The sequence below is a fragment of the Canis aureus genome, chromosome 18, assembly GCF_053574225.1.
Source record: "Canis aureus isolate CA01 chromosome 18, VMU_Caureus_v.1.0, whole genome shotgun sequence".
NCBI lineage: Eukaryota > Metazoa > Chordata > Mammalia > Carnivora > Canidae > Canis > Canis aureus.
The window spans coordinates 47,350,564-47,378,348 of record NC_135628.1 but is presented as its reverse complement, the minus strand read 5'-3'; the positions used below and the strand labels follow the sequence as shown (position 1 = coordinate 47,378,348).

General features: G+C 37.7%; 1 protein-coding gene across 3 annotated transcripts in view; it reads right to left on the bottom strand.

Annotated features, from left to right (window-relative positions):
- ABCB1 (ATP binding cassette subfamily B member 1) overlaps positions 1-27,785 on the bottom strand; it is a 206,545-nt gene that overhangs the window by 59,648 nt on the left and 119,112 nt on the right. For all 3 annotated transcript variants that reach the window (XM_077857100.1, XM_077857099.1, XM_077857101.1), the window contains exons 4-8: positions 21,094-21,265; positions 8,368-8,422; positions 6,196-6,387; positions 5,395-5,566; positions 830-954 (exon numbers count right to left, since the gene is read on the bottom strand). In XM_077857100.1, coding sequence (XP_077713226.1) covers positions 830-954; positions 5,395-5,566; positions 6,196-6,387; positions 8,368-8,422; positions 21,094-21,265 — 716 coding nt within the window. The remainder of the gene's footprint in view (positions 1-829; positions 955-5,394; positions 5,567-6,195; positions 6,388-8,367; positions 8,423-21,093; positions 21,266-27,785) is intronic.

The following is a 27,785-nucleotide window of genomic DNA, read 5'->3' as shown; positions in this document are numbered from 1 at the left end:
CTGCCAAAACCACAGAAGCCCTCTGCTATGTGTCTCACTCTTATAACTCATGCCTCATTTCTCCCAGGGGTAACTATCATGCTGACTTATAAAAATTCCCTGTTTTCCTTATGGCTCTACCAACAATGTATAATGTTCCAAACAATATAATTTAGTATTTCCTAACTTCCAAGTATACATATAGTCATAACATTAAAATACTATAATATCAGATTATAACATATATTCAATAAAGTCTGCCACTGTTTAGCAATCAATGGATCTGATAAATACTATACATTGCAATAAATTTACCATCTATACTCTCAGAAATCTAATAAAATGGGACAGTTGCAAGAAAATACTAAACAACACATAATAAAGATTCTGAACTTTTGTACAAATGTGCTTTTTAGTCATATTTTTATCTTCCAAATCATGGAGCCTAGCCCAACAGATGAGGAGCCTGGGCAAGAGAGGACACTAACTACAGTTTAAAAAGTATCCCTAGATCTTATACAAAATACTCATTTAGTCTTAGAGAACCAAGAATTAACTTGATGGGGAAAAATTATTATCAGATATAAAATATGTTTCAGCCTTAAGAAATATTTTATCGCCCTACCCACCTAGGACATTCTAGAACATATTTTAAATTAACAGATATAAGAAGACTATAACTAAAATTACAACTCTTCCAGAATATTAGCTATGCTGTAGAATATCTAGAAAGCTATTTAAAAGTACACCCCCACACACATACCTTTATATTCAACTCTATAAACTTGAAGGGCATCTAAGATGACATAGAATTTAAAATTACTAGCAACTTAAAACAAAAGACTCAAACCTTTCAAGTTCTTTCTTTTGTCCTCCAAAGGCAATCACAGTTCTGATTGCTGCTAAGACTTCTTCAGCTACTGCTCCAGCTTTTGCATAGGCCAAGAGTTCTTTATCAGTAAATGAAGATAGTATCTGTTTAAAAATTCAATTTCAGATCATTTAATATTCTTTAATGAAGGCAAAGCTGTATCAATGGCCCTCCCCACTCTGCACACAGGACTCTGATGATCTTGTAAAATTTATTTTCCCTTCCAAGGCTGTGTGTGGTGTTCATTTAAAACCAATTTGATGTAAGAGTGGGTAGCAGGTAGAGGTTGGTCCAGTTTGTAATTTCTGTTGAGTTCACCACAACTTAGAGAAAGCACTACAAATTCATTTGGCAAAACCATATAGGTGTTGGTAGGCCAACAAAAGTTGAGCCAAACTCAGAACAAATCAGATGGTAAATATTAAGAAGTTTTAGAAATTTTACCCTAGAGGGTGGATATTATTTTTATATTACAAATAATAACTACCATTTATGGAGCATCTACTATATCAGACAAGTACATACTATCCTTCTGAAGTATAGGTATTATCTTATTTAGCACAGGAAGAAACTGAAGTTCTGAGAACTCTGTTAATTTGTTACTGAGAGTAACAGTGTGTAAATGATATTCTTGGTGGTGATAATGCATTTCTCTATTAGTCAGGTGAAATACTTGGCAAAAGTTTGTGTGTTAATTGATTTTTCTGTTTACCAGAACAAGTCAGGTGGCAAATTCTTCATGTATTTATTGAAAAACTGTTTAATATGTACGGATGTCTGTCCTAGATAAGTTAGAAACAGTTCATCTTTTAATAATGATGCATTGCTTCAGATACTATTTGTTTAATAAATGGAGCCGTAGGCTTATTGCTGGAGACCTAGGTTTTTTGTTTTTTTGTTTTGTTTTGTTTTGTTTTTTTGGAGACCTAGGTTTTAATCCTCACTCTTGGATTAAGTTTTGGTATGATTTCCAACAAATTTCGTAAGTTCTCTGGTTATCAGCCCAGTTAAAAAAGAAATGTGGCCCAAGCTGGAAAGCTTCTTTGTCCCTGTGAGCCTGAGGCTCTTCTCTCTAACAGAGACAAGAAGGAAGAACAGAAGGGACCCAGTCATGGCAAGCTCCAAATAAGCATCTTCAGACCAGTGTGCTGGCACCTGTCACCTTCCACCCAGAGACACCGAGGCAGCTAGAGGGCATAGAATCTACTTGCACTCTCCCAGGTGACAGATACATGAAAAGTACTAGCAGCTCCATATAAACCATGCTGACTGACCAAAATAATGTGCAAAGGGTCTGAATATGACACTGCCACTGGAACCCCAACTCACAAAAGAAGGCCAGGAATTGCAGGCTAAGCCCACACATGGTAATGACTTGCTAAAATTAAAGACTTTAAATAGGACCCATCCTCCTCACATAAAGGACAAAATGTCCAGGATACAATAAAAGTCACTTGAAAAAAAAAAGTCACTTGAAACCAAGAAACCAAGAAAATCACAACTTGAATGAGAAAAACAACAACAACAATGAACTGACACTAAGACAAATCAAATGTTAGAATTACTTAACATGGATTTTTAAACAGCCACCATAAAACGCTTCACTAATCAATTACAAATTCTCTTGAAATAAAAGAAAAAAAATAGGTACTATACTATTAACATTGAAGTGGAAGTTATAAAAACAGGACGAAATGAAATGAGAAAACTGAAAGATCCAACAGCAAAATTAGAGGTCATGGAGGAAGGTCTCAGTCTCACTGAGTGGCGGTGACAGAACAGAATAGGTGTCCCTAGGATAGAACAATGGAATTCACTTGCTCTGAAACAGAGAGCAAATGAAAAGCTTCAGGGACCTGCGGAACAATGGGAGAAATTCCAACATTTGTCACCATTGAAATCTCAAAGGAAGAGGAGAAAGAGAGTAGGGTGGAAGGAGTAAAGGCCATATAAAGGCCATATATGAAAGACCCACAGCTAACATCATCCTCAAAGGGTAAAACTAAGAGATTTTCTCCTAAGGTCAGGAACATGAAAGGGATACCTACTCTTGCCATGATTGTTCAACATAGTACTGGAAGTCCTAGCCTCAGCAATTACACAACAACAACAACAAAATAAAAGGCATCCAAATCAGCAAGGAAGAAGTAAAAGTTTCAATATTTGTAGATGACATGAACTCTGTGTAGAAAACTCAAAAGATTCCACCAAAAAATTTGAAGAACTGATACACAAATTCAGCAAAGTTGTAGGATATAAAGTCAACATACAGAAATCTGTTCCATTTCTATATACCAACAGTGAAGCAGTAGAAAGGGAATCAAGGAATCTATCCTGTTTACAATTACACCAAAAACTGTAAGATATATAGGAATAAACCTAGCCAAAGAGGTAAAACACTTGTATACTGAAAGCGATAGTACACTTATGAAAGAAATTGAAGACACAAAGAAATGGGAAAAAATTCTATGCTCATGGGTTGGAAGAATAAATATTGTTAAAATGTCTATACTACCCTAGATAGTCTATATACTTAATGTAATCCCTGTGAAAATACCACTAGCATTTTTCATAGAACTAGAACAAACAATCCTAAAATTTGTATGGAACCACAAAAGACCCTGAATAGCCAAAGCAATGTTGGAAAAAGCAAAGTGGGAAGCATCAAATTCTAGACTTTAATCTATATTACAGAGCAGTAGTCATCAAGACAGTATGGTATTGGCACAAAAACAGACATATAGATCAATGAATGGAACAGAACAGGAAACCCAGAAACAGACCCACAACTACATGGTCAAGTAATCTTTGACAAAGCAGGAAAGAATATTCAATGGAAAAATAGTCTCCTCAACAAATGGTGTTGGGAAAATTGAACAGCCATATAAAGAAGAATGATACAGGACCACTCTCTTAAACCATACATAAAAATAAACTCAAAACGGAAGAAAGATCTAAATGTAAGATAGAAAACCATCAAAATCCTAGAGGACAAAACAGGCAGCAACCTCTTTGACCTCAGCCACAGTGACTTCGTACTAGACATGTCTCCAGAGGCGAAAGAAACAAAAGCAAAAGTGAATTATTGGGACTTCATCAAGATAAAACTTCTGCAGAGTAAAGGAAAAAAATCAACAAAACTGAAAAGCAACCAAAGGAATGGGAGAAAACATTTACAAATTATCTATCAGAAAATGGGCTAGTATCCAGAAGCTATAAAGAACTCATCAAAATCAACACCCCAAAAATACACAATCCAGTTAAGAATGAGAAGATACGAACAGACATCTCTCCAAAGAAGACCTTCACATGGCCAACAGACACACGAAAAAATACTCAGCATCATTTATTATCAGGGAAATACAAATCAAAACCTCAGTGGGATACCACCTCCCACAAGTCAGAATGGCTAAAATTAACAACTCAGGAAACAATAGATGTTGGCAAGGATATGAAGAAAGGGGAAACTTTTGTACTATTGGTAGGAAAGCAAACTGGTGTAGCCACTCTGGAAAATGGTTTGGACGTTCCTCAAAAGGTTAAAAATAGAACTACCCTATGATCTACCAACTGCATTACTAGGTATGTATCCAAAGAATACAAAAATTCTGATTTGAAGGGGCACATGCACCCCAATATTTATAGCAGCATTATCAACAATAGCCAAATTATAAAGAACACAAATGTCCATCTACTAATCTACTAATGAATGGATAAAGAAGAACTGGTGTATGTGTACACACACACACACACACACACACACACACACACACGATGGAATATTACTTGGCCATCAAAAAGAATGAAACCTTGTCATTTGCAATGATGTAGATAGAACTAGAGGGTATTATGCTAAGAAAAATGAGTCAGTCAGAGACAAATCTCATATGATTTCACTCATTTGTGGAATTTAAGAAACAAAATAAACAAACATAGGGGAAGGGAAAGAAAAATAAGATAAAAATGGAGGCAAACCATAAGAGACTTAACTGTAGAGAACAAACTATGGATTGCTGGAGGGGAGGTGGGTAGGGCTGGGCTAAATGGGTGATGGACATTAAGGAGGACACGTATTGGGATAAGCATGGGGTGTTATATGTAAGTGATGAATCGCTAAACTGTACTCCTAAAACCAATAGTACCTTATGTGTTAACCAATTTGAATTTAAATTTGTTTTAATTTTAAATTAAAATAAATAAATAAATAAATAAATAAATAAATAAATAATAAAATAAAACCAAGTATCAAGTATAGATCTGGGTCCTCATATGATAAAAACAGCCTTCCACCATGGAGGATGAGGTGGGGACAGTTTAAAACCTAGAATTAGGGCAGCCCAGGTGGCTCAGTGGTTTGGCGCCACCTTCAGCCCAGGGCATGATCCTGGAGACCTGGGATCAAGTCCCACGTCGGGTTCCCTGCATGGAGCCCGCTTCTCCCTCTGCTTGTGTCTCTGCCTCTCTCCCTCTCTCTCATGAATAAATAAATAAAATCTTAAAAAAATTTAAGTAAAATAAAACCTAGAATTATATGCTTTACCCACCTTTGCCCAGATGGCGGCTGAAAGTCCAAGAACAGGGCTGATGGCCAAAATCACAAGGGTTAGCTTCCAACCACGTGTAAACCCCACTATAAAACCGGTGAAAAATGTTGTTATTGATTGAAAGAACATTCCAATTTTGTCGCCAATTCCTTCATTGATTTTGGAGACATCGCTAAAAGTGTTAGAGATAAACAATCAGAACTGTGAACATAGAACTTTTCTCCTGAATCCAGTTAGTTATTTCATTTTGTTTTGAGGATGGGGCAATTTGTTTACACCTAGGATTTTCCTTGGGAATTTCCTTAGAAAGTACTGTGTTGTTGCTCTATCACACCACTCTCCAAGGACTTTCTGAGTCTGGCAGGTATCCCTCACTCATTGCATGCCATGCAAGTCTCCTCATGCCCTGCTGGGGCAGTGAGAATCAAAGGATGTAGAAGACATGGCTGCTGCTCAGAAGGAATGTAGTCTCATAGTCACTTCTGAGTCCTCTGCTGGTATCTCTGAGCAGATCTGATAACATACTTTTTCACTTAAGTAAGAGTAAGAAACGTGTCTGAGTTCAATATGAAACCAGGTACTGGGGCACCTAGGTAGCACAGTGATTGAGCAACTGCCTTTGGCTCAGGGCATGATCCTGGGGTCCTGGGATCAAGTCCTGCATCAGGCTCCCTGTGGGGAGCCTACCTCTCCCTCTGCCTATGTCTCCTCCTCTCTCTGTCTCTCATGAATAAATAAATAAATACAATCTTTTTAAAATAAATAATTAATTAATTGATTTTTAAAAAACCAGATACTTACTCTGTGAGCCGGGTGTTAAGCTCCCCAACGTCATGCACGTCAAACCAGCCAATCTCCTGTCGCATGATAGCATGAAAAAATTGTTTTCTAATTTTGAGTATCTGTCTTCCTGCTGCCAGGCACCAGAATGAAACCTGGATGTAAGCAGCCACCAGCACGCCAGCACCGATCCCACTGTAATAATAGGCATACCTGCAAAGCAACAAGAACACTACACAGACAAGGCTTTCTCATCACTGCAGCCTTCCCCAACCAATGACTCATACTTTTGCTTTCAGTCACCTGCATACCTTGCCATCCTTAACAAATTAGAAGAGGTGGTAACAAGCAGAACTGGTGGTCAGCATCCAACTACGTCTATGCCAACACAGTGAGATGGTGAGGAGTGTGGTTTCTGCTTTGGCTCAAATCTCAGCTCTTCATTTAACTGCTGTATAATCCTGAGCAAGTTGCTTAACCTTTCCAAAGCTCAGTTTTCTAAATTTTTATCTGTAGTGAAATGCAGATAAGAATAGTAACGTGGCAGTGCACAACATGCACTTATGGCCAGGGCCATAAGCTCCAGAGTATATGCCAGTTACTGTGAAAGACTTGTGTGGTGCCCTGAAGCATCACAGCATCAAGTTAAGACCTACCACTGTCTTCCTGTCTACTTATATTGCCTCGTGATCAGTTAGTGAGCACTTTGAGGTGCTTTCTGCATATTGGAGAATAGAAAGAAGTAACAAAACTTGTCAGAATGTGGAACCAAAAGATGGAAGTGGTGCCCTGCCCTTTGGGGCTATTAATCTGGCAGCACATAGAAGCCAAATAAAAAGTATTTTTACATTGTCTGCCCAACTACCATTCATGAGTTACCCTAAAATGCTTATAGAATCAAATAGCACTCCTTTCAGTTTAAACCCTGACAGTAAAAAACATGACTATCTTGTAAAACCAGACCTGTGATCATCTAGAAATAGTGAATTTATGTTTCTTTGCTCTGAGTCTTTATATTTTTTTTTAAAGGAAACAAGTCTTACATCTTACTAAGCAAATTCATTTTTAGGTTAAAGACAAACATTCTAAAATGAAATCTGAGATTCTAATATTCCCATTTTTACAAGTTCACTACTTGCCACCTTCCCATAAAAAGGTTGGTAGGAACCATGCAGAAACTATAAAGTGACGATGTAATAACCAGAGAGTCATGGATGTTACTGCTTACAACATAGTGTTCAATCCCGCAGGCATTTTGGTAAACATGTTTTCCCCAAGCTATTCCTTGTGATTACAATATATTTATTTGGGAAAATGTAATGAGAATACTAAATTTTAGTTAATAAGTAATTCAGTAATTAATTATTATCCAAGCGTTAATGATATAGCAAGAAATAGCTCAAAAGAAAACCCACTTAACAAATAGAATGCTTGAGGAGTTAATGTATTTTAAGCCTCAGTCCACATAAATTTAAAAAAATCTATTTATATCTAAGCATTCATAAGATGATTACAAGACAGTTTCATTTTTCTCAATATAAAAAAATACCTCTCTATAGGAATATTTGCTTCCCATCATTCAAAATATGATCAAGAGTCTCTATTTTCTTCAAATCCAACATTTACAGGGTAATGTGGAATCATTACCTTCTGATTAACCAACTTGTACCTTTGATCATCTCTTACAAGCTGTTTTGGGAAGCAAACTTCAAGATACATAAATCATTAACAAAAGCTTTTCAGGGCAAATAAAGGTCAGAAGGACTATATTTATTCTGGGATGTTTTGTTTCATTGTTTACAATTTGATGCTGTGTTAAAGAAAAAATTGTATTGATTGGTTTAATTATATCATGACTAAAAAAGTCCAGGAAGCATGTTAATAATTACAAAGTCATTGTAAATACGTGATTCTTAATTTAATTACATTTTAAAAAGCCACTTCGAACTCCTCTAATTTCCCAGTATATGATATTGTATATTTATAATGCATATATAAATCTAATCTAGGCTTAACTTTGAGTACATCTCATGCAGTAAATTCTTTTCATAAGAAATAAAAAATTTTACATTGTATCCTGCTAGAAAACTAACAATGGTATTCTTAAAAGTCTGAATCTTTATCATAATAATGCAAAATTTTAAACACTGCTATAATTAGATACAGAAAATAGTAAAGAAAATGTTTAATTACGTGGTCATTTCCTCCTCCAGATGGTTGATGAAATGTTGTGTATTGTTCGTAATACCTAGATCACCACAAAACAAACATATACCATCATGTCTCTTTGTTCTCCAGTAAAAATAAGCATATAAAAATTAATCAAACTTGTGTCACTTAATATTTTACACATAAAATTATGTTTTATGTGTAAGCACTATGGCATCCATTCAAATGCTTCACTATTGGCCATCAGCAGCCACACACATACTTAATTCTGGGAAGCTTTTTTTTTTTTTTTAAAGATTTTATTTATTTATTCATGAGAGAGAGAGAGAGAGAGAGAGGCAGAGACACAGGCAGACGGAGAAGCAGGCTCCATGCAGGGAGCCCAATGTGGGACTCAATCCCGGGTCTCCAGGATCACGCCCTGGGCCGAAGGAAGGGGCCAAACCGCTAAGCTACCCAGGGATCCCCAATTCTGGGAAGCTTATTTGCAAGAAGAAACCCACATTTGTTAAGCAGCAGTGTGTCAGCTGGAATATTGGTATCGATGAATTAAAATATTTTATGAAATATCACTCTAAAATGACACAGAGCAAACTCTTTCCGACGGCCTCTTCTTGATAATTAAATACCAATGCATATTTGACACTAAAGCAGTTGGCATTTAGAGTCTCACAATATTTTTCCACCTTTTATTTTTATTTAAATAAAACACAAAAAATTATATAATAAGCACCACTGAGTTCATCATGCAGTATTAGCAAAAGTTGACATATTTAGACAAGGTACATTAAAACTTCAACACTGCCCACTGCAAACTCCCCCCCCCCAGCCACACACACACACACACACACACACACATAGTACTGTTCAATATTTTGGTGCATATTTTTTCATTTCTTTTCTATATGCATGCCTACTCACACATAAATACACATACATGCTTGCTTTAAAAAAAAATCACATCCCACATTCAATGGCCAATTTCCTGTCAATGTGTGTGTATAAGTGCGTGTCTCCATTTTTTCAAATTTGCATCTATTTCAGTTGTTTCCAATATTTTACTGTTACCAGCAATGCTGCATTAAACATACCCACACACAGATATTATATAGGAATGTATGGTATATATTTTTATAGGATGAACTATCATAATCCAGATTGCTGGATCAGTGGGGAAGCATACTTTAAATCCTACAGTCATTTCAAACATTATGTCATAATATGAGAGGGCCTAGTTCAGACGAGTCTGATTTTGACAGGCATGAGAAAGGGGAGGAGACGTTTTTCTGGCAAAGGGAGAAACATGGATAAAAGTTCACGGCATGTTTGAAGAGGGAGTAAGCCTGTTTGGCTGGGGTGTGGGTGTGTTGTGTGGATGGGAGAGGGTGGGGATATGTGGCTGGAAAGATCAGCTGGGCCCCATAGGTCCAGGATATAAAACTAGAAGTCACTCAGTGGTGAGTGACACGAGGACACGATTAGAGGTCTGGTGTAGGAAGATAGAGCTGCTAGCAATGTATAAAATGAACTAGACTAGAGAGAGACTAAGCAAAGTGAGCTACTGCAATTCTGTAATCACAGAGGGTCAGAATGAGAATAGAAAAGAAGGAAAGTACCCATAAGATTTAAAGAAGGAGAAGTTCCAGGTTCTAGCAACTTCTGGAAGAATCAAGACCCCAAGTCTAAGTATCTGGAGAGTGGTGGTATCATGGTGGGAAATAATTAAGCAAAAGAGAGAGAGAGAGAGAGAGAAGGTCTGGTCAGATGTGAGATTATTGGCTCCATTTTGAAGATTTTTATTCTGTGGTATCTGGAACATTCAACAGAAAATGTCCTATAACTATTGAGACTATAGTGCTCCAGTTCTGGAGAGAGTTCAGGTCTAAAGATGTAGGAGTCATGTGCTAGAGGCCCTAGCTAAATTCAAGAAAGAAAAAAAGCCATTTTCCCTTAGCTGTGAGGACAGGGTGGCGGCAGGTAAGGAGAAGAGGGTGAGCAAGTACAGAACCCTCAGGGAATTTACATTTAGGGCTAATACAGAGAGTAATGAAGTAATAAAAAGATGCAGAGATGTAGCAAAGCATGTAGCAGAGAACCTTGGTTGCTTCATGTTGCCTTTGGCAGTGCAATAATAAATGTGTCCAGATTGATTTTTTAAATGTTATGAGATTGCTTCTGCTCTATATTTTCAGGGATAAAATATTAAATAGCTAGCTGGGTGAGGATTTTTCTTCACATGAGTCTTAGAATATCTCTCATTAGGGATTTTCGATCTTATCTATCTAGCCAGGAAATGTTTTTAAATGGTATTAACTGTCACTATATATATATATAATATATAATATATATATTATATATATATATTACAATATATATAGAATAACACCCAGTGCTCATCCCATCAAGTGCCCTCCTCAGCGCCCGTCTCCCAGTCCCCCCCCAATCCCCCACCCACCTCCCTTTCAATCACCCCTAGTTTGTTTCCCAGAGTTAGGAGTCTCTCATGTTCTGTCTCCCTTTCTGATATTTCCCACTCATTTTTCCTCTTTTCCCCTTTATTCCCTTTCACTATGTTTTATATTCCCCAAATGAAGGAGACCATATAATGTTTGTCCTTCTCCGATTGACTTATTTCACTCAGCATAATACCCTCCAGTTCCATCCACGAAGAAATGGTGGGTATTTGTTGTTTCTAATGGCTGAGTGAATTCAAATTTTTAACTAATATAAACTTATAATATATATAAGTATATATATATATATAGTGTGTGTATATACACACACGTACAATACCGTAAAATATGCGTGTGTGTGTATATATATATATGTACATGTATATACACACATAGATTCAGTCATCAGAAACTAACTTTAGCACCAAGTACTTTTTACTTCTGCTTCAGTAGTGTCAAAGTGTACCAGTCAGAATAACAATGGAGGACTCAAATCATCTGACAGAGATAATCTCTACTGACCAATAAAATAAAACTGTTACATTCTTTGGACTCCCTCCAACCAACTTCTCTTTTCTTCCCATCAATTTTTATTAATTAAAAGCTCTCTGGCCCAGAGATTCTTACTGTCTCTAAGACCTCACAAAATTCTCATTCTTAGGCATGCCTTCACAAAATCAAAACTTTTTTTTTTAAGATTTATTCATTTATTTTGGAGAGAGCAAGCATGCATGTGAGTAGGGGGAGGGGCAGAGAGAGAATCTTCAAGCAGACTCCCCACTGAGTGCAGAGCCTGACGTGACATGGGGGTGGATCCTATGACCCTGAGATCATGACCCAAGCCAGAACCAGGAGTGGGATATTCAATCTACTGAGTCAGATAGGTGCCCCACAAAATCAAAGCTTCCAAGCTGAAATGACCTTAGAGATCATATAGTCCAGTGACTTTTTACGTGTATAGATCTCAAGAGTTACCGCCCACATCAGTAGTTATAAAGAAGAACGTTTGAATAGTATCGAAAAATTAATATTATTTTTCAGTGGGAAAAGCCAAAAACTCTCTATATAACATACAGATGTGTGTATGTGTGTGCATACACATAACAATATCAACCAAATAAGGAGTACAAGAAAGCCAGACATTTAAATGCAGCATTTGTTTGAATAAAATACTTGCTTAGATTCTTGACCACTTTCTCTTCTTCTGGCTTCTAGAACCTCATTCTCCGGGTTCTTCCACCACTGTGATCCTTCTTAGTGTCATTCACTGGTTCCTCATGTTCCCCCATCCCCTACAAGTTGATGTTCCCCAGAACACCATGCACACTCTTAGGGTGACCTCAGCCACTTCCACAGCTTTAGGGACTCCCATATCTGGACTCGAGCTATTCAAATATTCTCTTTCCTCAGGGTCAGTGCTTTGGTTCAGGGCCCCATCATCCCTAATCTCTACTCTATTAAGAGCTCCTAACTGGTTTTTCTACTCATTCAGGTCTTCACATTGTCATAAGATTTTATTTTTGCAAACAAAAATGTAATCATATTGGGGCTCCTGGGTGGTTCAGTTAAGTGTCTGACTCTCAGATGGTTAAGCATATGATTTCAGCTCACATCATGATCTCAGAGTTGTGGGACTGAGCCTCACATCAGGCTCCACACTGGGTATGGAGTCTGCTTAAGATTTTCTCTCCTCCTCTGCCCCTCCCCCCTCTCATATATATATATATATATATATATATATATATATATATTTATTTATATAACACATATATGTATATATGTATATATATTGTGTATATTTATACACACACACACACACACACACACATATATATAGAGTTAGAGAGAGTGTGTCATATTGCTTCTATTAATAGCCCTCAATGACAGTCACCACATCAGGATAAAGTTCAAGGTCCCATAACAGATCACATTAGCACCTTTTCAATCTCGCCACAATACATCCCTGACAGGATAATGTTTTTGAAATGTCAACAAATGATTTTTCAAACATTTTCTTTACCCTTACATCTTTCTCCTTTCAGTACTAAGGCACTGTGCAGTCACTGTCTAGAAGGAGATCTGTTACAGAGTAAAAAAGAAAAAAATAGTGCCTAAGTTTTTTCTCTGTGTCCCTGAAGCCTTTGCCCTTGGAGACTGGAGACAACACAGAGTATTACAAAGTATTTTGATTAAATGTCATGAGGCTGAGCTCCAACCTTTTACACTAAATATTTTCTTTTTTTTTCTTTTTTTTTTTTTCTTTTACTAAATATTTTCCATATACTGAGAAGAGATTCAGTAGAGAAGTGATGTCAGTTTTCCTCCTCTAGGCTTTTATTCTCTCTACCTGGAAAGCCTTTTACTACATTTTTTTCTTCTGCTAAAGGTTCCTCCTCATGAATGAGCTCAAATAAGACCTCTCAAATGGCTTAACCCCTTAGTAGAGTGACTCATCTTGTCATAGAACTCTAGAATAATTGACACATGGTTCAATTTACTAAGTCAATGCTAGAAGTATGATGGTTTATACCTATCTCCTCCTTCTACTCCCACTATATGAGCCCTGGAAGAACTGGACTGTCTTAGTAATCTTTACCTACTCAGTACACAGCCTGCCCTAATTGCTATAACCTCGCCTGTCCCAAAGGTTTACAAGTGGTTTCACAGTCACCACAGCAATGCAGACCATTGCTCAAAATATTCCATCCAATCATTCTATTTTGTATATGTGTCTCAAATATTTTAAGATTAAAAAGGAGATACAGTAAACCAGTACCTTACTACCCAAGCAAGACTTCAAAGAAACTTCAAATGAACAGAGCCCACCACGACTGAAGAGACTCCATACCATTAATGAATCGCATTACATTGCATTTTTATCTGCCCCAAATACCTCAGTGTTTAATAATTTTACCTACTGAACACTTAAGAACAGTATGAATAAAAAGTATGAGACATAAATACATTTGTGATTTCCTAAATGGTAAAAGGAGATTGTATTATAAGGGTGATTTTCAGACCATCTTCCACAGAGCCTTCACATTATGCACTAATCCAGACACTGGGGTACAACCTAGAATGAGAAAGCATTTTTTTTTCTAATCTTGGATTGCTGTGCATGCAGGAAATACTTTTACTTTCAGGCCCAAACCTTCTGTGAAGGGCACCACTGCTAAAATGTCTACAACAGCATTTGCCAGAAACTTCCTCTTTTCTCCCCATGCCTTTCTTCCCATTTGACAAGCTGTAAGAAGCAAGCAATCCAATAAATCAACAAGATAGTTTTTGAGTAGTAAATCTTGTTGAGACAAGCAGCAATGCTATAGTGACTTTCAGGTGGGTTAGGGCCAAAAGGCCCTTCTGAGGGAGAAGTGAATGACAAGAAGCCATTACAGAGAAATGGGTAGTTTCTGTAACACCAGGAAGGAGGTGGGAGTGCTCACAGAGAGAAGATTGCAGGTGGGGCTGTCCTGAGTAGGTAATAAGCAATGAGATTTATGGGCATAAGGGGCAAGGTCACATGAGCCAACATAAGGAATCTGTATTTATTCCATGCAACAGAAAACCACTGGGAGAGACGTGACCTGAAGTTCCATGAGAGACATTATATACACAGTGCTGGGGGCAGAAGAGTTGGATAGTGTGATTAAAGAAGAGTTAGTAAACCACAGAGTTAAAAGATTGACAAAGTGCATTCTAGCTTAAGAACACTGAGTCCAGGGATCCCTGGGTGGCACAGCAGTTTGGCACCTGCCTTTGGCCCAGGGCGCGATCCTGGAGACCCGGGATCGAGTCCCACGTCAGGTTCCCCATGCATGGAGCCTGTTTCTCCCTCTGCCTATGTCTCTGCCTCTCTCTCTCTCTCTCTCTGTGACTATCAAAAAAAAAAAAAAAAAAAAAAGAACACTGAGTCCAATTCTTCCAGTTTTCTTGCATAGGAAGCTCCATAAAACACATGCAAGAGAAATTTGGGCCTTCTACCTAGATGATCAAATGCCTCTGGCATTTGCCCAGGCTAGAATCTGTCACTCCATGAGACTGGGCTTACTGCAGCCAACGGGTGGACTCCAGGACCCACATTCTCCTCAGGTACGCCGTTTTCACACTCCTGGCCTGAAGAGCTACACCTCATGGCTGCCCTGCCTGACATACCTGTAAGCAAATCTACAGGATGGCATCTTAGGCAGAGAAAAGATCAAGTGAAAAATTGTTTGCCACAATTTTAGGCAGAGTTTGAAATCACTACCAGTAGAGTGGACAAAATATCAGACTAAAAGGCAGCTCTGCCAACTGACAAGCAATCCCATTGTGATCACATTGCTTTAACTTCCTTGGCCTTGTCTTCTACATCTATAAAATTATAGGTTTGGGCCAATTTCTAGGTTCTTTTCATCTATACAATCCCATGATTCAATCTTTCATTGGGCTCATCCCATTTCTTAAGTATCTAAAATAGGTAAATATTATCTATGTATCCTGTCTTTATAATATATTGTAGAAAAGACATTGTAGGTAATCTACTTTTTGGTTTGCAAAAGCATTCTCCTAATAATAACAAAAAAAATCTGGCTATGTTATACTGCTATACTAGAAAAATTAGTCACATCTTAATTTTAATACAAACTTTCAAAACTACCACACTGAACAGCATACTTCCAAATATGTTGTTGATATTTGATACTCAATTTTCCTGAAATTTACCTCTAAGAATTTTTCCAATGAAATAGTTGGGGGCAGAGGAAAGCCTTGAGCAAATGAAAGAAAACAGATCCATTATGGGAATTTTTATGAAGTACCTCAAATTTAAATATTATCTAACATTCTAGTTTGGAGCATACACACTGCTGGCCTTAAGAGCATAATAAAGCAATGTTTTCTTTGTGTATATCAAAGTCTTGAAACACACATTCAAGATCTGTACATGATTTACACACTCATAGTGTAAGCAGCAAAATACAGATATTATTTTGAGGATAATTTTACAAATAGTTTTCTTACTCCTCATGAGTTTTAGAGCAAGGGAATAGAAATGATAAATATTATGATAAATATGAAAATAAGCTCCACTTTTCCCCTTTTTGTTTGAATTATGAAATTGTACCAAATTTTAAATGACCCACATATTCTCCATTCCTCAGCCCACAATATGTAGGAGACTAAATAGAACCAACCATAATACAATTATGGAAAAAGAAAAAAGCCATCCATATGGATGTACCATAAATGGAAGCATTAGAGACAATAAATAATCAAGTGGTTATTTAAAGAGTATCTCTGGGAGATAACCATCATAAGATATGGCAAATATCCCCCATGTTCCTTACTTTCTGGATAAGTATGTTATCTTCAGTGTCTTCCTTTCTGGGTGTCCCTCTTTTCTTCAGTGTGTGGGCTGGGGGCCAGTCTACAGGAGTTTGAATCCTCATTACCAACTCTATAACTGGAGGCAACTTAGATTTACTCAACCTTCTGGATCTCTTTCCTAATCTGTCAAGTATAGATAATAATAGTATCCACCTTAGTGCACTAAAGGAGGGGAAAGGGTCAATACATATAATGTACTAAGAACAGTGCCCAACACATCTTGAATGCTCAATAAATGTTAGCTTTAGTTATTGCAGATGAATGGGTCTCTTCTCAAAGCTTAAGGCTCCTACTCCTTCTACTTTCCTCTGTATCCTATCCCAAGAGGTTTAACATCCCTTCCACTCAAATACTGCCAATTCTCTAGTCCTTTACTCAATGCCAAGATTCAGTCTTATTTCTTCAACTGTCTGGCTGTCATTTACACTTGTACCCAACCTGTCACCTTCAACACAACATGTCTAAAATTACAATCATCTCTATCTGGGCTCATTTCTAGAGAGTTGTTAGTCTCATGAAGAAGATGCAAACTCATAGAACATTACAGAAATTCTGCAGTGGTTAAGTTTTTTCACCAAAGTTGTATGGCAGGACCAGAGAGTTCCCTAGGCCAGAGTCATCAGAGATTTTTGGGTAAAAGCAAATTTTAAAAACAAGATAAAGATGGATGAAAGTAGGGTGTCAAGAAATCAGGTCCACAACAAAAAGAGCAGGACCAAGGCCAGTGTCTGATAATGAGGATAAGGCATCAGGATAAAATAAAGAGCATTCATAGGGGTTTATTGTAGCAGCAGAGAAGTATCTTCTCACTCAAAGTTTTTGGAGCTATCTAGTAAAATCCAATGTTTAGTGTAAAACTCTCAGGCTTTGAAGAGCCTTAGCAAATCCAAATCTCCTCTACACAAGAAATACTTCTTGTCCAGTCTACCCTCATGGAGAGGTAATAAAGTTCTTCAGGGGGAGGGCAAAAGAAGAAAGGTCAGAGAGTGTCGGGGTGCTAGGAGTTCAGTAAACTGGCTCTCCCTCCAGAAACATCAGAGAACTCATTTGCTTTCATATCTAGGACCTCAAAACCTTTGAGGCTGTCCCAAAAAAATAATCTGATATCTGGAAATTTCAAAGCATGCTGCTTTTGAAAAGACATAGAAGGATATACAGCAGGGTAGTGGCAGTAAGGGGTGGTGTTGAGAGAAGGATATTAACTTATTTTTTACTTAGTATTTATTTTAAAAGAATTTCGCTTGTAACACAGAACATGTTTATTTTGTGCATGAGAGGTTTGATGCTGACGAAACCTGGTTATCACCTCCTCTTGGAAGCCTCCCATGATTTGTATATATGGAGTCAAGTGCCCTTCCTCTCCTTTCTCAAGGATTTTGTGTATCTCTGTTTCACAGCACTAATATCTGACTACATTTGTTGATTCATGTGTCCATTCCTCCCACTACACTAAGTTTCTTAGGGGTTGAGAATGAATATTTGGGACATGTACTGTGTCTGGCACATGAAACAGTTTAAAGTAAATTTACTGATGGAACAATTAAAGATAATAACCCCCTATTCAATACCCTACCTCAGAGAATGGCCTTTTACTGGAAAGAGTCAGAAGATAAATATTTTAGGCTTTGTGGACCATATGGTCTCTGTCAACATTCTACTGCACCAGTGTGGTGTGAAAGCAGCCACAGAAAATATGCAAATGAATGGGCATGGCTGTATTCTATTAAAACCTTATTTACAGATGCTGCAATTTCAATTTTATATAATTATCATGTGTCACAAAATATTCTTCTTTTGATTTTTTCCCCAATGATTTAAGAATAGAAAAATCATCCTTTAGCTCACAAGCAGTATAAAATGAGGCAACAATCCAGATTTGGCTCCTGAGCCATTATATGAGGCTTCCCAGAAAGGCATAGCTAGTGGTCCACAGTTACTAAGAAAATGCTGCTAAAAGGGATAATTATCCATATCTATAACAGGGACTGAGTAACTCTGGGTATGTCCCAAACTTAAACAATAATAAAAATTGAGCAAGTATCACAGAGTTCTGTAAAGATGAAATGACACAAAGAACCATGTCATCATTACAAGTTATGTAGGTTCATTTGTTAGAAGCATGGAAGCATGAATTTACTGACAATATGACAATTGTAACGAACATTTGTTGAGTGTTTTTTTATAACCAGGCCCTGCTCTGTGAGCCTTAAATGACGAATCTATTTAATTCTCACAACCACCCCATGAAGTAGTTCTACTGTTAGTCAATTTTTTTACCGACAAGGAAATTAGAGTATGAAGAAATCCCCCCAAACCTCAAAACTAAAAAATGATAAAGGTGGGGGATGGTTTACAGCCCTGCAGTCCAAATCTAGAGCCTGCTTTCTAACCATTAAATGTCATACCTCCTAAGAACTTGACAGAAACACACTTTGAAGTTTTCCCAAGATCAGAAGAATGAACTAAGTGGGAAGGATGGGCAAAGAACACAATGTGAACTCCAACTCCAATTGGAAACTATATGATGCAGGCGTCTATGAAGAGGAAATCCCAGTGACCAGCCCATGAGGTGTGGTGATGCAGGCATTATTCAGCCTGGAAGTTGGATCAGCAGGCAAATACATGCGCCTATGAGGGAGCTAGTCTCCATAGCTGGACCACCATCTGGGAAATCATGCATGCTAGTGGGTAACTAAGTCAGATTACTGTCCATCTCATCATATCTACAGGAGGTAGGCATAGGAATGATTAGTATTTCCACTTAAAGAAATCAATTGTTTTGTTCATAAAGTAACAGATAATATCTGGGTGATAGAGATACGGCATAAAAAATGTTAATGCAGTTTTTTAAAAAGGCCACTGGACACTGCAGTAGTTGAGTAGTTGAGAATTAGAATGGGCACAGATGGGAGCTCCTATGTGGCTCTGTCAGTTAAGCACCTGCCTTTCGCTCAGATCGTGATCTCAGGGTCCTGTGATAGAGCCTCTCATCAGGATCCCTGCTTAGTGGGCAGTCTGCTTCTCACTCTGCCCCTCTCCCCACTCCTGCATGCATGCTCCCTCTCTCAAATAAATAACATCTTTTTTTTTTTTTTTAAATGGGCACAGATGTACGCATAATGTACACATGGGCTACCAGAGAATACAATAAGATTTGATTCTTCCACTGTGAAGTAGTAAGAGAACTAACCTCAAAGAATATTGCCAAATACAGCATAAGTGGGAACCAATAAATTTAGCGAGCACCAAGAACTTCCTTTGGGTGAATGGTATAAAACAAAGGTGCCATTCCAAGGTAGTACATCTTCTGGTAGGTCCTTCTGAATGCCATAAAGGGACATAAGAAATGCTTAAATTTCACACATATCATAAATTCTCTAGCCCAACTCTTAACTGCATTCACAGAATTGAAGTAAGCCTGCCTCAAGGTAAACAATGTGTTCTTCAGAATTACATAAGAGTTCCTAGGATCCATGGATAGGTATCAAAGGATACATAAAGGATGCATACTTTGGAGGAAAGGACTTACAACATTCATCAGAGACCTGAAGTTGAAAAAGCTATGTGAGTATCAATGTATACTCAAGTGTATTCTCAAACAGGCATTTTCAAAATTTCTACCACTTGAGCACCCACCAGGTTGTAAGTCTTTGAGTAGTTTAGTTTAAGTCAATCTAGGCTTGGGGTACCTGGGTGGCTCAGGGGTTGAGAATCTGCCTTTGGCTCAAGGTATGATCCCAGGGTTCTGGGATCGAGTCTTGCATCAGGCTCCCCACAGAGAGCCTGCTTCTCCCTCTACGTATATCTAGGCCTCTCTCTCTGTGTCTCTCATGAAGAGATAAATAAAATCTTTAAAAATAAAATAAAACAATCTAGGCTTGACCAAAGGTGACTTGGGGGCTCAGAGCTATCAACTAGTCCCTCCTCAATCAAGTGTAAGTGTGAGAGTGTGTGTGACACCCAAATCATTTCAATAATCCATTCCCACTCTCCTGGAGGACTATTTTACATCTCTTTTCTTTATTAGTCAAATGTCTTGCTTCCTACTTCACTGAGAAAATTGAAGTAATCCCAAGAAAACTTCCACAAATTCTCACCTCCTTATCAACTCCGCTTTGCGCACTGGTACTCAAATCTCTCTATTTCCACCTGTTAACTGCGTATAAATTTATCTGTGCTCCTACCTAAAGCAAGTATTTCTTTTTGGACATTATATTCCATCCTTTGTCAAGGACTTCACTCAAATCTCTTCCCTCTCTCTCAAAGCATCACTTTCTTCTCTCTTTTGGATCATTTCCACTAGCATGCAAAGAAGCTATTATTTTTCTTCCATCCTAAAACACACATACACACACATACACACACATACACACACATACACACACATACACACACACACACACACAACTTCTCCATTTTAGTATGTTTCCAAAGAGCCCAACCTGTGACAATACTTAAAATTAAGTTTCTAGTATTTACTGCCCAAAAATATTCTCTCTTCATCCTCCTTATCTCAGTTGATGGTAACTACATCCAGTTTATCCTGTTTCTTAGGGTAAACATTTTAGAATCATCCTGGTCTTTTCTCTTACATTCATATCCATTACGTCAGAAAATCTCATAACTGATTTCTACTTATTATTCAAGGTCTAGATAAGGTGGTTCCTTTACCTCTTCCTGAAACTTCCTGGGATCTTTCTGAATTCACAGAACTCTGCCTTTTTCTGCATATCTTTGCCAAGACCTGCAGTGTGGATTCTAATACTTATGATTATTATCTTCTCAAACTTATTACCAATATTAACTGTAGCTCAGACTCCTCCCTTTTCCCCCAGAAATAAACACACTAATGTATTTAATGAGGGCTAAACATCCTTCTAAGTAACAGATTTTTCTTCAAACCTCTAAGATCAGTGCCACAAATAATACTTACTTTCATTAATTATAACTGGAAAAGTTTTGTTTCTTGAAATTCCTGCATTTGCAAAGCTATCTGTCATGTTTCCAAAAACCAGCATCATGAGAGGGAGTGCAGCTCCATGGATGATGGCAGCCATTGTCCCCACCAACATATACAACCTATCAAGCCAATTTGAATAGCGAAACTGAAAAAAAAAAAAAAGAAAGAAAATGTAAAGAATAGGAAATTAGCACAGTTTCATGGATAGTTTGCTCTACTTTCCAAATATATTCAAAATCCTAGAATTTCTCAGACTAATACTATTACCATCCTGGTCCAACCTAAACTATTATAATAGCCTAATTAGAAATATTTGACTCTTCTATTGAGTTCTGATCTACTTCTTCATATTGGATTCAGTTTGTCTTCTTTATTATATATGAGTTTTGATGAGAGGAATGGGACATTCTGGGAAATTGTAAAAGTCTTTAATGATACAACAATAGAAATATGTATGTGTTGCTCTGATTTCCAAGAATAGAAACCACTTTTCATCTCAAGATTTTTTTAACCCAGAAAAATCATGATTGCCAAAGGCCCTTCTGAGAACATAATCGAGGAAATGCTTTGTTGCTTTATGAAAGTTGCTTGAGTAAAATATCTGTGGCCTAATGAAATTAGCATTGATGTAAAATGGTTTGAATGCAATTAGGCCTCAATAGTAAGAAGGAAGATGAAAGGAAGAACCAGTTATTTGCATGTTTCCTAAAAAAGGATTTCCTGAAAAGACAGACTATGACCACAGTGACTGACCTGTGTAGATCTGCATAATCTCTTTAAATATAGGCAAGTCAAAAGTAAAGAAAGACTTCTCTGCATCCAGAAAATGATGAGAAGAAGACACAGTAAGGGGAATGAGCTCAGGGCTCTGTGACAGTCCACTTGAAAAGCAATCAATACTTCTGTATAATTCAAGGAACTTAGTTAAGGATCAAAAGAAAACCAAATGAAAGAAAATAGAAACAAAAACAGAGACAAGATGAAGCCCCCTGTTGAGGTTTGTGGATAAACCCCAATGCAGGTGGCTGTACTGTGGATGCATGAGGTATAATCAGCAGGTTTGTAATCTAGGGAGGAAAGTGGGTAAAAAATCATAGGCCTAAGCAGGGAACACAAACCAAAACAAAGACCAAAATCAAGCAACATAAAAGACACATCAATAGAAAGGTTTTAGAGACAAAGAGACAGAAGCTAATCCTAAAGTTAGCTAAAAAGGAACTTAAAATAGTAATGAGTAGGAATAAGTATTAAATTGACAAGTGGAGAAAAAAGAGCAGAATAGTTCTTGGCAGTAGTGACTGGCAATCCATGAAGTAGAAAAGAATTAGTAGAGCTGAGTTGTAAAATTAGCAAAAATTCAGGGCACCTAGGTGACTTAGTTGGTTAAGCATCCAACTCTTGTTTTGGCTCAGGTCATGATCTCAGGGTGGTGAGATTAAGCAGCAAATCAGGCTCTGTGCTCAGGGAGGAGTCTGCTTGAAGATTCTTACCCTCTTCCTCTTCTCCCACACACATGTGTACATGCTCTCTCTCTCAAATAAATAAACAGGTTTTTAAAATTAGCAAAAATTCAAGTTTGGTTTAAGAAGAACATCTAATATATACTGAGGTATTTGCATTTAAATTTTTTTCTAGGGGTGCCCGGGCTGCTCAATTGGTTAAGCATCTAGCTCAAGTCATGATGTCATGGGTTTTAAGACTGAACCCTGCATCTGGCTCTGCCCCTCAGCAGGGAGTCAGCCTAAAGATTCTCTCTCTACCCCAACAGGGGCAGAGCAAAAGGCCTCTCTCTCTCTAATAAATATTCTTTAAAAAATAAATATTTCTAGCTCTTAAAAATGAAATCAAGTAAGCTTAAGTTTGAGTTAATGACATATAATCTATAGCATCCTCCTCTTTACAAATTAAAACTGGGAAACTATGTTCTTTTGGCATTTTTTTTCATATTTCATTGAAACACAGACTAAATTTTGCCATTATTTACTTTGTCTTAACTAAGCATTCATCCACCCCCTTAAAAAAACACAAATAAGGTGGAAGAGACTGGCAGAAGCCATTTATTCTCTCTTAGAGACTCCTTTAAAGTGGAAAAAATATCAAATTCCTCACTATAAGAAGAGAAAATAGTTGATATACAAGGATTTCTCTCATCACTACTCCCACAGGATATTTTACCTCCTAAACTAATCACTGGCCATAACAAAACCCAGCAGGCCATGAATGTAAGTGTTTATTCAATACCTACCCAATAACTAATAAAAGCCAGATAAATACCAAACGTTTACATCCTGTCCTCAAAGTCCTTGAAGAGAAGGAGGAAGGCAAAGCAAAAAAATATATGCAATCTATATTCTGCATGTTAAGACAGCATGGTATACAAAGTAGACATAAAACTGAGCAAATGGTCATTTCCTTCTTTGTGGAAAAGCTTCATAGAGAAGGTTTTGCTTTCTTCCAGCTTTGAATATTTGGCATGTGTTTAGAAGCAAGAAGGAAAGGCATTTCAACCAAAAAAAAAAAAAAAAGCCAGCAGGCAGAGCAGTATGCTCAGAGAAGACTGGGGTATGAGGTATAGAAGCAGTAATATAAAGCTGATTGACAAAGAAGTACCATTTGCTGAGCTAAGGCAAACCACAAGAGGCAAGAGTTTGAAGGGAAGGGACACAGAGAAACCTCATTTTGTGCCATTTGACTGCTTATCCTAGAAGTGCTATCCAAGAAGCATGTGGAGCGAATTCAGAGTTATAATACAGTTTTGTGATACTAGCATAAAGAGCAGAAGTCACGGGAGCTGGATAAGATCATCTATGAAGAGAAAAAGAGTGACTGGGATTAAGAATAATGTGAAAATGAAGCAAGTGAGACAGCACGTTGACTGTCCTTTTGATGATCTTGGGGCAAAACAAAAAACAAGAAAATGACACCAGACAAGGATGCAACATCAAGGGTAGACTACTTAATGAAGTCTTACACATGTCTATAGGTACATCACTCACAGAGATTATTGGTGAAAATACAGGAAGGAAATTGAAATGGGCAACATCCTACAGAATAAAGGAAACAAATACTTCAAGAACCTGAGGAAAGGGATCATTGGTGGATGATATACCTAATGGGTGAAACAAGATATCCCATGGTACCCCAAGATAATTCCTAGTGAGGGTAGGTAGAGATCCTTCTACAAAGGAAATGTCCAATCTGCCATCACCTTAACTGAGTGATCAAATTTAGCATGTAAAAAAGTAAAATACTCTTGACATTTGATGTTTCCAGATGTGATGAGATGTGAAGTACACGCATCCTCTATGCAATCTTCTTACCACAAAATATTTAATGTGAATGTATTTATAAGTAACTTTTAGTATATTAAAAATGTAAGCCATGGAAGAACAAGTGAAATGATGCCATAAGGAAACAATGAAAAGAGTCTAGAAGATGAGGCATTCTACAGGACAAATAGTATAGTATTTTGAGCATGTCAATGTCATTTTGAAAGAGAAAGTTTCTAGACCACAAGATATACTATTTAAATGTTGTCACTGACTAGACCCTGTTTTGAACAAATCAATTGTAAAATACATTTCTTTTTTGAGATAATTGCAAATATTTGAATATAAACTGGACATTACATAATTTTAAGGAATTAGTATTTGTTAAATATGATCATTATATTACGTTTTATAAGAAAAAGTACAGGAAAACTTTTGAGATGTCAGGCAGTTAGGTATGGAACATCACAAAATCTACAATTTCAGATGAAATGTGAGGCAAAATGCTAATGATTGTTAGATATAGACAACGAGTATATGAGCATAAATTTACTGTTCTGCTTTTCCACTGAGCCATCAACATGCCTGCTTCACCTTAAACTAGAAGGAATGAGCTAGGAGTAGGCACGAATACAAACAAGTTTCCAAGAACAGGGACAAAGCTGACAGAGTTCAAAACCTCATGTTTAGTTGTGACAGTAAGCAAGATTGATTTCTGGAGACAAAGTGGTAAGAAAACTTGAGGAAAATTGGTAACATAAGGCTAAGTAACACAAAAGCTCAGTGAAATGCCCTAGCTCTATCACTTACTAGAAAGGGGAGTGTGGGGGAAAATAATCTCTTAATAATGCCTCAGTTTCTACATTTATAAAATGAGGAAAATATTCACGTGTGCAGCAAGTCTCACAAAGCAGTTGTGAGGATGAAAATGGGACTTAAACTTTAATTAAGTATACAATATAGTAATATGGAACATAAGCAGGTGCTGTTACAGGTTTAGGAAATGTAAAAATTCCTAAGACTTCTCAGTAGCTCACAGTGAAGGAGACAAACAAAACTTGTGACACATCAGGTGAAATATAAGACAGAGGCTTAAACTAATTATAAATGGAACCCTTTAAATACAATAAAATGGAAAATGTTTGGCTAGATATTGATAAGGAAAAGAGAAGGGGTGAAACAGAGCCACAGAGAAGGAAGGCCAACACACAAAGGAGGGTGATTTAGGTAATATTCAGTAGGCTTGTTAGTTAACCTGACTGTACCATGGTCCCTGGGTTGGAGAAGAAAGTCAGTGAACACATTAATTTTTTTCATTCATTCAACATTCAAAATATATATATATATTTTAATTTTTATTTATTTATGATAGTCACACAGAGAGAGAGAGAGAGAGAGAGAGGCAGAACACAGGCAGAGGGAGAAGCAGGCTCCATGCACCGGGAGTCCAACGTGGGATTCGAACCCAGGTCTCCAGGATCACGCCCTGGGCCAAAGGCAGGCGCTAAACCGCTGCGTCACCCAGGGATCCCTCAAAATATATTTGTTAAGAAACTAATAAAGGTCAGGTTTGGTTCTAGGTACTAGAAACAACAGTGAAAAAGACAAGCTACCTATCCTCATAGAGGATGCAAATAGTAAAAGTGGGAATCAATGTATTCAACATTCACTCAATATCTAAGTACCTATTCTAGGCACTAGGAGTATCTAGTGAAACAAACATACAAAAACTGCTTCCCTCATAGAGCTTAGACCACAATGACCAGCAGGGTCAGCTGGCTTAGACTGGCTGGTTAGGGACTGTCTCTCTGAGAAGACAACATCTGAGCTGAGACCTCAATGACAGGAAGGACTCAGTCACATGATGATCTGGACACAGAGTACTCAAATGAGAAAGAAATTTTGCATGAAGACAATTTGGAAATTTCTGTGTGAAAGTATAAAAATGCCAACACCATCACTGAGTACTGGGATAAGGGGTTAAGGAACTCTAACTTCACAAAGATGACAAAAGAATGGAAGAGATTGGGGGGCACTTGACGGGATGAGCACTGGGTGTTATACTATATGTTGGCAAATCAAACTCCAATAAAAAAATATACAAAAAAAAAAAAGAACAAAAGAGACAAGAGAGGGGCACCTGGGTGCCTCAGTCAGTTAAGTATCTGACTTTTGGGATGCTTGGGTGGCTTGGTGGTTGAGCATCTGCTTTTGGCTCAGGGTGTGATCCCAGTTCAGGGATCGAGTCCCACATCAGGCTTTCTGCAAGGAGCCTGCTTCTCCCTCTGTCTGTGTCTCTGCCTCTCTCTGTGTGTCTCTCAAGAATAAATAAATAAAATCTTAAAAAAAAAAGTATCTGACTTTTGCTCAGGTCATCATCTGGAGATCCTGGGACTGAGCCCCATGTTGGACTCCCCACTCAGTGGGGAGTCTGTTTCTCTCTCTCCGTCTGCCCCTCCCCCTGCTCATGCTCTAATGAAAATAAAATCTTTAAAGAAAATTTTTTTTAAAAGATAAGACCGACATCAGCATACTATAGCATCATGGAAGCAAAGGGAAGAAAGAGTATGATAGACCGTGTCAAGCACTACTTAAAAGTCAAGATGGAATCAAGATATGTCTGCTGAATTTGATGAGTGGTGGAAACAAGCCAAGTTATAATATGTTAAGAAGTGGAATAGAAAGTAAAATTGAGACAAGTAAAGGCAGCTCCTGTGTGTGAAGCCAGCAAGAGAGAGGGGTGGTTTGAAGGATGGTGTTACTGAAACTGAAGACACTTCACATGTAGATGTCAATGGGAAAGACCCAGTAGAGAGGGAGAGACCATAGATACAAAAGAGAAAGGATAATAATAGTAGTAACATAAGGTCCTTGAGAAGGCAGAGGATGTGAGAGTCAAGGTAAATGAGTGAATTACATTTTTTTTTTTAAGAGAGAGTGTGAGAGAGCACATGTGTGGGCTGGGTAGGGGCAGAGGAAGAGGGAGAGAGAGAATTTTAAGCAGGCTCCACACTCAGTGCAGAAGGCTAACATGGGACTTGATCTTATGACCCTGAGATCATGACCTGAGCTGAAATCAGAAGATGGAATGCTAACCGACTGAGACATCCAAGTGTCTAATGAATGATTAATTTTAAGAACCAGAGTCTTCCTCTGTTACATTCAGAGGGAAGGAGGAGGGATCTGATCCAGGTAGAGATAGGCTTGTAGAATGGGCAGGATGAACTTTTGTCAGGTGGCTTCCATTCTGTTTGTGAAATAAAAGGAGAGCTCATCCACCAAAGAGAGAAGGAGAGAAATGGGAAATATGAAAGGAGTAGAGGTTTGACACAGTGAGAAGAAGAGTAGGATTTCAGCTGGAAATACACCCTGTTTGGCCGTGGGGTAGGGGTGGGG